Raw genomic sequence first — 16,362 nt, 5'->3', positions numbered from 1 at the left:
TGACAACAAGCAGCTTTTCTGCCACCTTTGTAAGCATCATAAAAAATTATTAAAATATTATAAACATAATGACATCGGCATTAACAGCACATTGTCAAAAGATGGTGAAACAACATCCTCCTTCAACCCACAGGAGGATGTGTTTCTATACAGCACAGCTGCAGGAATCCAGGCATCCCAGCTCAAGGTTGAGCTGCACATCCTGGTAACAGTCCAGCTTTGGTTATTGTCAGCACTTAAAATGACACACCAATCTGTGCTCAGTTTAAATGTTACGATAACTACTGATTTGATGCCGTAAACCCATATAAACAAAGTGTTGATCAGGAAAAAAAGGATAAAACACAGGAAGACAAAGTGAATCAAACATCGTCCCTAGATGCAGTTAGAGACAGTTAATAGTTAGAAAAATATAATATCCCACATTGTTCAGTTATGCCTAAATGATATCTGCATAAATAATAAAACATGAAAGCTAAGCTAAACATAGGGGCCAAACCTCAATAACTGTAGTAGATTCATGTAAAAAAAAAACTGATAAAATGATCTTCAATATGATACAAATCAACAAATACAATTTATTTATTTTTGAGAATTATTTTATTTGATTTACTAAGTTGCATTTTTATTTTAACAAAATTGTTCTAAAACTATATGTGGGGAGGAAAACAAAAACGTACTGTATATTTAAATGCTTTTGAGGTTAAAAGTAAAAAATAAAAAAAGAGAAAAAAAACAATGAATATTTCTTTTGTTAAGAGAAGAATAATGTGAGTACATATTGGTAATTATAGTTGAATTTCTGATAGCGGATTGTGATGTAGCAGGACAGACTGTGGAGAAGTAAACGCAAAAGAAAATGAAAGGAACAGTATCAAATGTGTAATCGTGGTATTAGAAGAAGAAGAAGAAACAGATCAAAGAGAAAGGATGAAAAGATAATTCAAGTCTAGTAGTTGAAGAGCAAAGGGCTAGAAGAGTAACAGTAACTTTTAATACTGTTATTAGTAATAGTATATTTTGGCTTGGATTTATGGGACAATTTTAATTAAGAAAACAAAAGAAAACTTATATTTCAGACAAAATCCTTCGTCATTCACACCACAGTCATACAGGTGATGGTAAGCTACATCTATAGCTCATCCGATTGCCACTGAAATCATTCATTCTTCTCCATATTAAAGCAATGCAGTAACAACAATGGGGAAATCCAAACTAGTAACTATTAAATGAGCCAAACTACTGTGCCAGATAGAAATGTATAAGAAAAAACAAATAAAAATGTAATTAAGTCACAATACAATCAGGCAAGACTTTTAATCAAGCACGGGTTTATGTGTCACTATTAAGCAGGGGAAGTATGGAGGTAGATTAGTGTCTCTTATTCAATCAAAAAAAAAAAAAAACATTTTCAATAAAAATGTAAATAAATTACTTAAATCAAAAAAAAAAAAAAAACCTTTTCAATCAAAAAAAAAAGTCAAAGAAAAAAAGTGTTAAAAAACAAAAAAAAAAAAAAAAAAAAGACCCCATAATATGGCCCAAATACAAAAAAGTTTACTTCAATTTATATAAAAAAATAAATAAATTAAATCAAAAAAATAAATAAAGTGTTCAAATACATTTGATTGAAAATATTATTATTTTTTATTGAAGTAAACTTTTTTGATTGAAAGGTTGTTTTTTTATTATTATTGAATAATAAAGAAAGACACAAATCTCCCTCCAGAGGGAAGAAAATGTATTTTGAAGACTAAGCAGTTTTTGTTAGAATGATCTCAGGACATTCTCTCCATCCATTCACATTTTCCACTCTTACTTATTATCAAACTGTGGGGGGAAATCACATACTTGACCCAATATGTAGACAGTCTAAGGCTGTCCATTTTCTTCCTAAATCTAAAAAACCTACATAATTCTGTGTGTATGAAACAGCTGTAGTGGTTAATCCACTGGGTGAAGTAGGACGCATAGAGCGGAGCTAACGGAGCTAACGGAGCAGTTAGCGCTACGTCCTCCAGCTGTTGCTCCTCTTTAGAACAGAAAAAAAAAAAAAAACACCGTTTATTTTAACTACACCATCTTTATTAACACACCGGAAACGCTTTAGTCGCTCATACGATACCAAACAAAGGAGTAATAGATTACTTACCATGATAAGTGTGCCGAAGTTTTAAAAGAAAAAAGAAAGAAAGAAAGTCACAGTCCCTCAGCGGGCGGTGTTCAGGGAACAGACGACGTTTACACTCCTCAGGAAATCTCACTGGAAGGACAACAGACCGTGTTAGTCTGTAGATACACAGCACAGACCGTTTGTTCTCTGTGTATGGGTTAGTGCCATTGATCTGGGACAGACTACAGACCACTCCTTACTGCTTTGTCCAGCAGTGATGTCATACAGAGCACAGGGTTTTCCTGCGTTGCTTTTTGACAGACGGTCCTTGAACGTCTCTTTATAACAGTGTGATACAGTAATCTGATTTATTTAGATGTCACGTGGGTCTAAACTAAATTAATCTCAGTGTCTATTTAACATATATGGTGGCCCAGAGGTAGACAAAGTGTGTTTTAAAAATACTGTTCATAATCTCATAACCTCTTCCCAACAGCAACAAAACAAAAAGATTCAGAAATAGCGATTGAATTTAAAACACACAGCATCATTTATACAACAAACTATAAATAAACTAAAACAAAACTTCCAAAAAAAAAAAAAATTTAACTGATCAAATGTATATATTCAGCAAATGATACAAGCAATAACAGCTATTACAACTTAAAAACACCAAAATTGTTGGTAAAAGGTTGAGTTTGCCCGTTCCTCCTGTGTTTCCATGGGTTGTTTCTAGTGTCATTTAATAACAAATGTAGGTTGGAGTAAATCGTCCAAAGCAGTGAATGGGTGTATAAATGTGTTTACCTGTATGACAGACATGTGTTAAAAACAAATAGCAAACAACAAAAGTGAAAAGAATTCGTTTAGTGTTTTACAATCAACACATATGAAGAATGAAGTGTAAGTTTATATGATTTGTGACAGGCACATGTAAAAGAACAAAGGAAAAAAAAAACATCCATGGAGTCTGGGAAAATAAACTTGTTAGTTGGGGGTACAAAGAGGACATTTGACATGTTGTTTAGTTCAGTTTTGTAATTAAATAATGTTTCAGACACACAGAACTAAACCTAAACTGTATTATTCAGACGAGCATCCATTAATCATAAAACCAACAGTGTTACTATTTATAACCTAATCCCTGTACCGAAATCATTTTTCCACGTCAATGATTGTGTCCTGCGTAACGTAACGGATACCACGTGACCAAAACCCGGAAGTGACTCGACTGTAAACACAAATGCGTGAGTGTGCTATTTTGCGTTTCTCTAAATTTCCATCGTCTATTGTAACGGTTTGTTTAATATTTATTGAAACGTTGTCGGGTGTGTGTTTTACAGTCATACAATTCAAAACGCCTAGACTTAAAATTGCGGCTTTCCCTCATTGTTATTGTTTTAGCAAATGCTACACAGAAGCTAACCGGGTACTAGTTGCTAACTTTTCAGTAATGACCTCACAAGCTGATTTTATGATCACATGGTGTTCCAAAACTCTTTGCTAAACACGGCTGTTGTGTTGTGTCATCGTCTGCTGAATAAAACGAGTTGCTGGTTGTGTGTGTCGTAATGTTAGATGTTGTTATGGGGCTAATGCTGCTATCTTTGTGTTGAATGTGCAGGTAAACATGAGCTCTTCAGAATGGCACCTGTCTTTGAAGCTGGTAGATCAGCCAAAATCTACCTTCCAATTTCCAGAGATGATGCCAGGTGATGTCCCACCTGGAGGCTACAGAGTGGCTACGTTAAAGCAGCTGGTAGCTGCTCAGCTCCCAGACTCCATCCCAGACCCTGACCTCATAGGTGGCCCACTCACTACATACATTAAACTGCATGTCTGGTTTTATTTGTCATATTTAACTGATGGTAAAGTGGCTGTTATCTATCAGTTGTACATAATTATTTAGAAACCCAGTCTTGGAAATTTTTATTTAAAGCTTCATTTTGCACTTGTCAACTGTTCATATATTGTTTTTTTTCTTTTTTCATTAGTGCAAAAGAAATGCAGATTTTTCCCTAACATGATGAATAATTGTGATTATATTCATGATTACAATATTGATCAAAATAATTTGGATTATCATTTTGGCCACACTTGTGCAGCACTATTTCAGGCGACTCCAAGGTTGAAAAACACTGGCTTAATGTATTTCTCCATGTAAATGCCAGCTTTTTCTGATCGAGAGGGAGGTCATTCCAAGAGAAAATACATAAATAGTGGCATTTAATTTAAAAAAATAATCTAAAAATAAATAAATAAATGTTGCATTAAAAATAGACTTTTTTTATGTTTCTTTTCACCAGAGCTGGTCCACTGTGGGCGAAAGCTTAAGGATGACCTAACGCTCGACGCCTGTGGAATTATACCAGGTTCAACTGTACATGTGCTGAAAAAGACATGGCTGGAACCTGAGAACAACCCAGGTGTGTGTGTGTGTGTGTGTGTGTGTGTGTGTGTGTGTGTGTGTGTGTGTGTGTGTGTGTGTGTGTGTGTGTGTGTGTGTGTGTGTGTGTGTGTGTGTGTGTGTGTGTGTGTGTGTCATTCTAAAGCCAAAATTGAGCCTTTGTGTTTTTGTGGTGTAGAACCTGTGAACAGAGTGACTGCTTCCCGGGAGTTCAGGGTGTTTCATGCTGCTCTTCATTCTCTAAACTCTTCCTACAGAGACTCAGTGGGTGACACACACACACACACACCTTTTACTTTATTTGCTCTTTTGGTTTCAATAATGACAATAATGTGTGTGTATATTCAGGTGTGATATATATAGTGTGGTAGGGAAGAGGAATCAGAACCTAACAGTGAGTCTTAAACAAGCCAGTGCTCATTACCAGCTCATATTTGCTGTTAAAGTCAGAGTTTTCAACAGGATTGTTTCACAGCGTAGGGGGATCGCGAGGCGTGAGAGCAAGTGCTAGTGTTGTAGGGGGGTCTGAGCGCATCTCCCCTCCCAGAAAATTTAGAAATGTATTACTCTGAGGGCCAAATTTTGTGAAGTAAAGCATTTTTAAAAAAAATCTTTCATTGCCTTACTTTAAAGCCAAAATGTATTGAATTGAACTCATATTGAAAAGACTGATTCGCAGACACGCTTCTCAAATTTAAATGAGGTATTATGTGGGGCTGTTATGGACACCCCGCACTGATTCATTTTATATTGTCCTATTGTCTTATTTAGTTGATGGTTTTTGCTTTGATTATTAATCACACTGTTTATATTGGACGGTGATTATGGGTTACCAAGTGGAGGATACACACAGGCAACATCAGGGGCAGCTAAGTAACTGCAGGGGTCGCGGGGTCCTCAAGTGAAGACGGGAGCATCCAAGCTAATCACCTGTATTAAATAGATAGTGTTTCTTGGTTATGCAAATTGAAAAGTAAGTTTAAACAACACGGGCACGCCTGGAAGTCCAAGTGTGCAACAATTATGACAGTATTGACTAAAAAAAGAAACAGAAAAAATATCAAATCACAGCGCCCTGAAAGCTTCATCAAGGATTGAGCGCTGCATGGCAACATGTTCATAAATGGAGATTTCCTCAAATACTCACATGTAAAGTTTCCACTTTAACTTTATTTAAACATTTGACCAAAGTATGACTTCTACATTTTAAGACAGATGGTGATCGTGTGTCTGAGGGTTCAGTCGACCCTGGTCCAAAAACGTTAATGAAAAAAATACTAAAATGTCGTAGCTTAGGACTACTATTTCTCAACGAACAAACTGTCTTTTCCTGTCATTCCAGGTTTATAAAATGCTGACCAACAAAGAGTCTTTAGATCAGATCATTGTAGCCACACCAGGCCTTAAGTCTGACCCCGTAGCTCTGGGTAAGAACTCACTGACCTTTATATACAGTGGGGCAACAAAGTATTTGGCAGCCACCGATTGTGTAAGTTGTCTATCTATCTGCCTGTCTATTATAGATTGGCTCATCCCAGTCTTGTGCAGGTCCAAAATTTTGTCCCTAGACAGCTCTCTGGTATTGGCCATGGTAAAAGTTGGTCTTTTTTACAGATAATGTTCAAACAGGTTCCAGTAATACAGCTAACGAGTAGAGGATGGAAGAGCTTGTTAAAGAAATAGTAACCGGTCTGTGAAAGCCAGAATTCTTGTTTGTATTTGCCAAATACTTATTTAATGCAATAATTTACAAATACATTCTTTAAAAATCATACAATGTGATTTCCTGGATTTTTTATTCACATTTTGTCTCTCACAGTTGAAGTGTACCTATGATGAAAACCGTGCAAGTTGTTCCACTTAAACAGATGAGAGAGATCTAATTTTCATCGGTGGCTGCCAAATACTTTTTTGCTCCACTACATGTGTATGTCCTCTGAGTGCACCATGCTGATAATTACCTTTTACAAATCTAGGAGTGCTTCAAGATAAAGATCTATTTGTGCAGTTTACAGATCCAAACATGTTGGACATGTGAGTGCCTTTCCTTTGTTTTCCTACTGTTGAAATGTTTAAACAGTTTATAGTGCAGCAAATGAGGATTACGTCCCACTGTGTCCCACAGATTAATCAGCTCCCACCCAGCCCTTGTCAACGCCATCATCCTGGTTCTTCACTCGGTTGCAGGAAGCATGCCGGCTCAGTCCAGTAGCAGCTCGTCACGCAACATGTCATCCAGTTCCTACAGTGATATGCCTGGTAAGTAGGGATGCAACAATACAGTCAGCGGTTCAATACGTACCTCGATTTTTTAAATAACTGTTTGGTTCTGATGGCCCGGGCTGTTAAAGTGTTTAAGTAAATTTTAAAAAACAGCAAGGGATTAAGAAAGAGCTACTTTATTCATTTTAAACTGTTTTATTTGACTTGGAAGCAAAACAAAATTCATACACATTCCTATGTATGGTGTATTGTATGATATGAAATACACCAAAACTTGATAAAATACATATAAAATAATTCTTCCAAAGGACAAGTGCTGAACCCTGGCAGCCCACATACAAACTAGGGAAATATTTGTTCAAAAACAAAAAATCACTACTTTCAATAAATAAACCTGTACTTCAGTAAATTTAAACTGGCCATTCTTTTTGAAGCATGGATCCAGCGTATTTAAAAGAAGCCTACATCTCCACCCACTGTAAACAGCTGTAAATCCCTCGTGAACACCTACTGCTTTTGTTATTAGATGGATTCATTTAGGAAGTGTTTCATTTAAAAAGGAAGTACGAGTACAACAATGGTTACACTCATTTTTTTGTTCCCCCTTTTTCTCTTCCTTGTCATTAGACTCGAAAAAAATTAGACCGCTTCCTCAAGCTGCTTTTGAAACGCTACGCTAAAAGTAAAAACCAATGTTGTCAGAGTCAAATTTTAGCTCATTGCGATTGGCTTATTAACTCACATGGCAGGGGTTTCCTAATCCCTGCGCACTGACTCACAGGCGGATGCCGTACCGGATGGTTCAATATATTATTGAGAATTGTTGCATGCCCAGTGGAAAGAAGCAGGAAATAAGATTCTGTCAGCAACAACTTTGTGTTTACATCTGTTATTGTTTGAAACACTCTGATTTGTGTTGCAGGAGGTTTCATGTTTGAAGGAATGTCTGACGATGAGGAGGATTTCCAGTCCGTGAGTCACGCCACTGTAGCCGTGTGATGAGAAGCGTGTTGGTTAGTGACTGAGAGGTGCTTTGTTGTGTTAATGTGTATAACAGAGCAGCCCAGCAGGTCCCTCCAGCAGAGGCAGCCTCTCAGCAGGGATGCGCCCCGTGTCCCTGAGCCACAGCGGTGCAGCGGGCCCTCGGCCCATTACACAGAGCGAACTAGCGACTGCGCTGGCTCTAGCTAGCACCCCTGACAGCAGCGCAGTCACACCGACCACCGCCAGCCAGGTGAGAGCAGAATTACACATTAAAGGCCCTTTTCCTTCAGATCTCTGCCTCCTGCTGCAGCCGGGTTACATCACAGCTCCCTGTTGTTCACCTTCTGGTGTGTGGTGTTTGATTAAGGCTAACCCCTCCAGTGGAGCGGCCCCCGTGCCAGCAGGGACCCCCGTCAGTAACGATCTTTTTAGCCAGGCTCTGCAACAGGCTCTGCAAGCCACTAACATCACAGCTCTACAGGTGACTTCAGCCCACACACTCACTGCTTTCAGACATTATTGCCTTTTCAATTTGTGTGTGTGAGTGGCAGAAGTTCACACTGAACATGTGTGTGTGTGTAGGGCCGCTGGCAGTCCCAGATGCAGCAGCTGAGGGACATGGGGATCCAGGATGAGGAGCTGATGCTGAGGGCGTTGCAGGCCACAGGTGGAGACATCCAAGCTGCCCTGGAGCTCATATTTGCTGGAGGCCCTGGTCTCTGAGCTCACACCTCCATGTTTCAGCAGATAAATGATAAACAAGTTCTAGATTGCAGTATTTCAACTATCTTTTCTTAATAGTTTACCTGTAAATAGTTTTGAAAGGTTTCAGATGTGCTAACAGGCAGTTTTTCCTCGACAATGTGACAAACAACTCAAATACATTTTAATTAAGCCTATTTCTTCAGCCTCTTCTTGCATCTTATTTGATGCTGTGTTCAATTATTGCTAAGTGAGTGCAAGGGTTAATAACCCTTCCATGATTTTCTAGAAGTGTACACACACACACACACACACCCAAGCAAAGAAACGTTTAACCACAAGCGGTAACATACAAGCAACTTTAAAAGTAACATAAGAAGTTAGATTCATTTCATTTTCAAAACAAGGACATTTAGTACAAGCTTTCATAGATTATGTAACCAACCTTTTTACTTCCTCAACACTGCCTTACATTGTTCATTTCTAAGTTGTTGCTCCCGTTAAACATGACATTCAAAAAGGTCTACAGGTTCCATTCTATGAAAGCTTTTCAGTAATTACAACAAATATATATCACTATATATATTTGTGCTGGTAGGTGCTAAGGGGTGGGGTTTCATTGTTGAATTTTACATTACCTTCTGTAGCAGCAAAGGTCACATAGTTAAACTACAGAGTAAAATATTACTCAGAATATCCACATTAAGTCCTGGAGAGCTAAAGTGCTGTCAACATCTATAGTTCTGGAAGTTTTAGAATTTACTTGAAAGATCATTAAAAAAAAAAAGCCAGAATTCATCTTGTAAAATACAACCTTTCATGTCCAGATATTAATCAAATAGTTATGTCTGTAGTTTCTCTCACTGTACAATTAAGTGGCTGTAAATGTGAGTTCATGTTGTGCTAGCTCTATGTGTGATAGACTGGTATCATGTCCAGGGTAGAAAACAAACTAACATTCAAGATGAATGAACCTAGATTATTTCCACTCATGACGTGTGTCCAAATCAGTGTTGGGTAAGTTACTCTAAACTGGGAGTTGCTGGGATAAAAATGTAATGTATTTGTATTACAATATTACTGTTTTTAAAATGTAACTGAGTTAGTTTTGGTCCAGAACACTAATTATATCACACATAGTGTTCATATGACGTCGGTCTAAGTTTTGTTTCACATACTTCTGCTGTTTCAGAAGCAAAATAAAGCTCTTTTTTGTTCCCCATAAGTTACATTTAACTATAATAATCATCTTTTTCCCTCAAATAATTGTAAACAGTGAGAAAACAAAGCAAATATTCACTTAAATTAAATATACATGTAACTTGAGTTACTTTAATTGTAACTAGTAATAAATTACCACTTTTCACTTTTGTAATGAGTTACACTACTGAGTTACTTCAAAAAGGAATATATTACAAAAATAACTCGTTACTCCCAACACTGGTCAAAATGAAGGCGCGGGGGTGAAATCTGGTCCTTAGATTTTTTGAATCGGCCCACAGAAGAAAACAGACTCAAAAAGAGAAGAAAGAAAGCAATAATCACTGTAAATGATTAAATAACTCAATTGTAGATAATGTATCAGTCCCTCCAAATTCATGAATTCAATAAAAATCCAGAATGTTCTCACTAATTCCCCATTCGTGTGTCACATGACTAATGCTACAAATTGTCAATGCAATTCCTCACAAACAATCCCGTAAATTTGCTGTTACTTGCAGAGGAGAAAATGGTGACAAAACAAGACATTTGGAAATGGTGACCCTGGATGGACTGATGTCCATTTATTGGTTGAATATTGTTGCCTTGACATTTCTCTGTTTTTCAACCTAACATCTGCGGCCCACTTTAGATCAAGCTGCTCTGTATTTGGGCCCCAGAGTAGAAATGGGTATGACTGATCTAAGGTTTCACGTGTTAATATAAGAATGTTTAGTCATTTTAGATTCCTTACTCTGAACCTTTGAAAGGCATGGAAACCCATTGTTGCCAGTGAAAAAAAATCAATAAATATTAGATGCTAAGTCATAATTGTGACTTGGTATGAGATACTATCTCAGAGGTCTAAATGGTCTTCCATGTGATATGTCAAAGCTACAGTGAAGGGGCTGAGACAAGATTACTTTTGACGTGGATTTTTAAATGATTAAACTTTAGCTGTTTTGGAGAAATCTCACCATCAAAATCAGCCTCTGAACCCTGGAGAGAAAGCTAGAGAATAACCAACTGTAGAGGAGAGGAAATAAGGTGGATGAAGCTCAATTTGCAGCATTTATAGACTGTCAGTTGGCAGGTAACAACTAGATAGATGCACCAAAAATGTTGGATGGTTGGGGATAATTACTGACGGAGAAACTGATATACATCAGATATACATCTTTTCTACCTTGTACATATTTATATTTATTACAATTATGACTGTACTTTTCTCTTTGTTTGATTTTTTGTTTCAAATTGTGTTTCTTTACTGTGCACATGATAATAAACACTTTGAATAAAAACACATTTCAGTACATAATACCCTCGTTTTACATTCTCATGAGGTGCCAAAACATCCACACATTTCCAATGAGTCAGTGTTTCAAAAACAGCTTGTGAACGTGTCCATGCACAAGCTGTTGTGCACGCTCATAATTATTATTATAGCACATAGAGCTACATACTTTATGTGCATCACATAAGCTGCAAACTACCTATGGTGAATTGCATTGTCCCTGTCAAATAAATACATAAATAGAAATATTTATATATATATACTATTTTTTTTTTTTTTTTTATTTACTAGCAGGCATGGGCTTCCATAGAAAGGAGATCTTATGGATGTAAATCTCTTATTAAGCTGCAGAGTAAGATTATTAAGTAAATGGTTTGCATCCTAGTTTAAATTTATTTATTCTTAAATAGCTAATGCTTTAAAATATTTATTTGAAGTAATTTCCACCTTTAAACACTAGAGGACACTGTTGTATCACTGACTCCCTGCTTAGACACGTGCTCACCCTAAAACTAATACTATAGCCTACTTGCTTTTTTTAAATTCAGTTTTTCTTCAACCCTCTGATAAAATCACTCACTTTTATTCGCCCTCTGTTAAACACGCGCTAATAAATGTTTTTATGAATATTTGTAACCCGTGTTTTCAATAATATGCTAAAATGCTAATGACAGATTTACTGCTATCCACTAAAGATGTGGTCGATACTGCTGTCAGGCCATGGTTACCATTATCTATAACTGAGTATTTATGACACACATACATTCCTCCTCCTAGTTACAGTAATTGTCCAGTTTAGTTTTATTACTGCCTCTATGACCATGACAGCTCAATCAGTGGATTGCTCTTTCATCACCACGGCACCCAAACACTGCTTTGTGTCCCTCTGTCCTCATTAGCTTTTATTTGCATGCACACCTGCGGGCTATTTTCACCTCCAACTGCCTCCAAGGGTGTATTAAAAATAAAGCCTTTCTAAAGCAGGGAGGAGGTGATGTTGAAGGTCCCCCACGGAGCAGTGGGGACTGAAGGGGGTTATTACCTTTCTAGCTGATTAAAAAACACATAGCTGTGGAATTTGATGCAATGCAAGCATAATAATGCCTTTTGTTTATTAAGCATAAGCAGTTGAGAAAAGACTGATACATGTGCATTATGGTCTTAGTGTCTAGTGTTGCAATTTTTGGCTTTGGCTGTGTCGCAAGTTTTATTTTACAAAAGGTGTTATGACTTAAGAGTTAAGTTATCACAAATCCTACACATACTAGTGTCACAAACACCAAGTCGCAGCATGCCCATTCAGGAAGTCAGGCCGGATTACGTCAACGGATGTCGTTAGCAGAAGTAAATAAACGGACGACATCTTGAAATGGGAGAAAATTACTCAACCACTTCCTGTATATCTGGAAAAAAAGACATCTTTTTAAAATACTGGAGTGATTTATGTTGCTGCATTCTTATAAAATGGCATACATTTATGAAGACACTACCAGAAGAGGCCAGGGGACGATATAAGGCCAAGTTACTAGTGCTACGGATATCTGAGTACCCATACAAAGTCCCAGTTATCAACATATTTATGCAAACTTTGCCTGATAGTCAATTTTATGAAATCCCAAAGGTGCGTTCACACCGAACAGCTAGAGTACATTCAAATCAATGTAAATGACGCGACCTCAAGTTATCTCCCCTCAAGCGACGTGACTTGAGCGACGAGGTCAGGAGCGACCTCGTCGCTCAATGTTGAAAAATTTGAACTTTCAAAGCGACAACTCCACCGTCCTACACTGTCTGTAAAGCCGAAGCAGCAGCTCCTCCCTCCCGCTGCAGTGAGAGGGCTGCACACTTCCTCAATTTATCAGGGCAAAATTAAAGCGGGTAACTTCTTGAACAAGCCTACATTCTGAGTGAACTCATCCTTTAGTAACTCCGTAAGTTGATCATTTAAACTGTAAAAGCGGAGCTGTCTCTGATAAGTGCTGTAAACATACAGCCGGAGAAAAAGTGATCAGCCCTCTCTAACACACACACACACACACACACACGAGTGATCAGAAAGCACCGCTATGTTCAAGCGACTCATCTCGAGCGACTGTTGCGACTGCAGTCGCGTTCGTTGTGAAAGCACCTTTACACGTATACAGTGTACTTTACAACGGAGCTACAACAGATATAAATACAACTTACTGACATCGAGAATGAAAACTAAAACCAACAAGACGCTCCAAAAATCCTAAATCCTCATTTCAGATCTGAACTGTTTACATACCAGTTATGAAATGTAGAGAGCACACGTAAGCATGAGATGTTTTTGGAGACTAGTTTTTACCCTCGTCCACCCAACCAGACTCCAGCATTTCCCATCGTCCTACGATAGAAAGCCAGGATTCTCTGCGATTTTTCTGTTTTGGAATTATACAAAACGTTAGTGTATCTGAAGGACGAACAGCCAAACACACAGCAGCTCTTCAGCATGATGAAGCCTCTTATGTTACAACAGGAGTCAACACGACGTTTTCCCCCAAACAAATATGGCGGCCTGCGTTGCTAGGCAGAAACGTCACTACACTACTTACTCAACTTCCCAATTTAAAGATTACTGTTCTGAAGGCCAGAGATGGGCACTTACGTGGATAACGCGAAAACAAACCAAGATCCATTCCAAACAAAACATGTTAACAATATATTATCAAATAAACTAACAAGACGGCTGAAGGAGAAAGAACTTAACAAACCACAGCAAAATTAAGTCCAACACATGGTTAACAGAAAACAGAAATCACGTACCGTCTGAAAGTAGAAAAACAGGAACAGAATCTTTGAATAACTAAACTCATATTATTAATGAAAGAGTTCAAAAACAAGCAAAGAACACAAAACAAGTCCCTAAGAGTGTCTGAAGCAGAGCTGAGGTGGAGAGACTAAGTGCAGGTAGAAGCTCCAATTAGTCCAGGCCCAGGTGTAGCCAATGATCAGCCAATCAGCCACTCAGCCACGCCCACACACAACCTCAGCTAAGGAAATGAAAGGGATGGAAATATAACAAAGGTAAGTGATTTAGAGAAGATGTGTTGGACAAGAAGCCATTACACTACATGTACTGTATGTTTTAGGTACAGTATTGACTGCATGCAGTCCCAGTCTCTGAGGTCGTTGTGTGAAATTTCAAGCCCAAAGCCTGGATCATCCAAAGGCATGAGATTTACAGTTCACGGTTGAACAAATAAAAAAAATCATGACAGGACTGTGAATAATATAGAGATTGGACAGACTGTAGACCTGCCTGTAGCAGTGAGGAGGGTTACACACGTTAAGATAATGCATCCTATCAGATGATTGGTTTTTGTCGTTTTTCACAATAGCATTTCATGATAAATGCAGCTTCTATGTTTCTATATGTAGTAAAGTCTCTTCCTACTCACAAGGTTGCCACAATACCTTGAAAAAGTAATCTGAGTATTGATTAATCCTTTTAAAAAAATACCCGAGTTACTTTATTAGTTTCATTCAGCATCTGCCGACAACGCGGTAGAAATAACAATCGCTGAGGCCAAAACTCACTTTAATGGAGGTGCATTTTAAAGACTAAGACTAGACAAACTATTACCTGAAAAATAGATATTTCATTGTCTTTCTCGAGTTCATTGAACATAAATACTTTTTTTTTTTTTTTGGTTATGTTTTTTCAAACATATTTTATCTACGTATGTATCGCTCTCATGCTGAAAACGTTACTTGTCGCCTTACATGAGGAAAATGACACAAATAGTAACTCACAGTGACTGTAATCTGATTACTGGTTTTGGAAAAAAGTAATAGTGTTAGATTACTCCTTAGTGAAAATAAAACTGAGCAACGTGTCACTAAGTAACAGTATCTATGCATATACCGAAGATATCATTTTGAAAAAGGAAACACTGTCAGAGAATTCCAAAATTACCACAACACTTTGTGAAAATATCCCAAATAATAGAAATCAAATGAAGTCAGCGTTGTGGAATCACACCAACTTTATTTTTCATGTCACTTTATTTAATTCCATTGGGTCCGAAATTAAACTTCAAACTTCAAAGCGAAAAAAAAAAAAAAAAAAAAAAAAAACCCACAATAAAACACACTATTCATATCAGCTGGTGACTTCCAGAGATAAAGATGCTCCTTGCCTTTCATGGAAAACCCCTACAACAGATTCATTAATAAGTGACAAAATCACAAGACTTAGACCTTAGACCTCCTTTATCATTGACTGTTTAGAGACAAAATGATCATAATTATAAAGGGAAAACACAAAATAACCAATTTACCTACAAATATTATGCACAATTTCAAATATTCAACCAGGAACTGTAGGGAGCTAATCGCTAGCACGAGATGTAGCCAAACTGGATATTTACTGATTGTCTCTTTGTCGTCAATCTCAACTAATAAAGCCTGATGCCAAAAACATGTGCGTTTTTTCTTTATTAACATTTAGACGGAGTAAATGGGCTCATTGATACATTAAGAATCTATTGTACATTAAACCTATTAATACAGCAACTTAAGAGCTTGCATGCTGCATTATGCATACATTACTTAACCCTGGCTTTATAAATCAGTGGTTCTCAACCTTTTCAGCCTGTTACCCCCAAAATAAAGGTGCCAGAGAGCCGGGGGCAAGTTTATTATTATTTGTGCCATTATGTGTAGTTATCATAAAGATGTGAATCCTTGTTTTAATCAGAAATAAAATGTGTTAAAAGTGACCAAATAAGGTGGAAAAGATGGTCTAACAGGATTTTACAAACCACAGAAATTGGTTAAAAGTTGATAATTGTGAACAAAAACGGGCAGAAAAAGTGGTAAAAAGTGTTCAAAGTACTGAATATAGTATATTGAAACAATTAGTTTAAAATGGCAAATAATGGACATGATAAATCGTGAATGTAGTTAAACTGGCCAAAAATAAGCATGAAATATGGTGAAAAGAGGTTAAAAGTTACAATAATGGGTCAATATATTCAATATTAGGTGGAAAAGTGATGGATAGGGTTTAAAAGTGCCGGAAAAAGTTTTGAAAGTGAAAGAAGAAAAATAAGGTGCAGAAAAGGCCTAAAACTTTGATGAAGTGGCAGAAATGGGATTAGTGTTGAAAGAAGCAAAAAGTTTGGTTTGGTGAAGTTGCAGAAAAAAAGGTAAAAATAAGGCATCTGGTGACTCCCAGTGTCTCGCGACCCCAAGGTTGAGAACCCCTGCTTTAGATCTATGTATGCATGTGATTAATACGACTAGTTACTGCAAGCTCAAACTGAAACCAACATCACACCATTTGAAATATTCATATTTACTTTCTCTTCAGTTGTTGGTCTGCCAAAGCTCTTACTTGGATGTGTTTGCTGTAATTGCCGTTCCCACCCCTACACCATAACAGATTTGAATGTTTTGGGCACATCATTAAAT

At 37.3% G+C, this 16,362-nt stretch overlaps 2 protein-coding genes across 2 annotated transcripts in view; one reads left to right on the top strand and one right to left on the bottom strand.

Annotated features, from left to right (window-relative positions):
• cd276 (CD276 molecule) overlaps positions 1-2,438 on the bottom strand; it is a 146,239-nt gene extending 143,801 nt beyond the window's left edge. The window contains exon 1 of the mRNA XM_028443147.1: positions 2,153-2,438. The gene's annotated coding sequence lies outside the window, so the exon portion shown is untranslated. The remainder of the gene's footprint in view (positions 1-2,152) is intronic.
• An 863-nt stretch (positions 2,439-3,301) lies between these two features.
• On the top strand, positions 3,302-8,626 carry ubl7b (ubiquitin-like 7b (bone marrow stromal cell-derived)). The gene is made up of 11 exons (XM_028443274.1): positions 3,302-3,360; positions 3,738-3,918; positions 4,420-4,539; positions 4,699-4,784; positions 5,863-5,947; positions 6,497-6,554; positions 6,646-6,779; positions 7,666-7,715; positions 7,801-7,977; positions 8,095-8,208; positions 8,310-8,626. The coding sequence occupies exons 2-11, from the start codon at positions 3,744-3,746 to the stop codon at positions 8,448-8,450; spliced, it is 1,140 nt and encodes a 379-aa protein (XP_028299075.1). The 5' UTR covers positions 3,302-3,360; positions 3,738-3,743; the 3' UTR covers positions 8,451-8,626.
• The last annotated feature ends 7,736 nt before the right edge of the window (positions 8,627-16,362 follow it).

This window comes from Gouania willdenowi, chromosome 3, assembly GCF_900634775.1.
Source record: "Gouania willdenowi chromosome 3, fGouWil2.1, whole genome shotgun sequence".
NCBI classification, from domain to species: Eukaryota; Metazoa; Chordata; class Actinopteri; order Blenniiformes; family Gobiesocidae; genus Gouania; species Gouania willdenowi.
The sequence above is the reverse complement of the archived record's forward strand: the minus strand, read 5'-3'. Positions and strand labels throughout refer to the sequence as shown.

Coding starts and splice junctions, on each gene's coding strand:
- ubl7b (XM_028443274.1), top strand. CDS start 3,744: ATGAGCTCTTCAGAATGGCACCTGTCTTTGAAGCTGGTAGATCAGCCA. Junction 4,785..5,862: donor ACTCTTCCTACAGAGACTCA/GTGGGTGACACA, acceptor CTGTCATTCCAG/GTTTATAAAATGCTGACCAA. Junction 5,948..6,496: donor GTCTGACCCCGTAGCTCTGG/GTAAGAACTCAC, acceptor TTACAAATCTAG/GAGTGCTTCAAGATAAAGAT.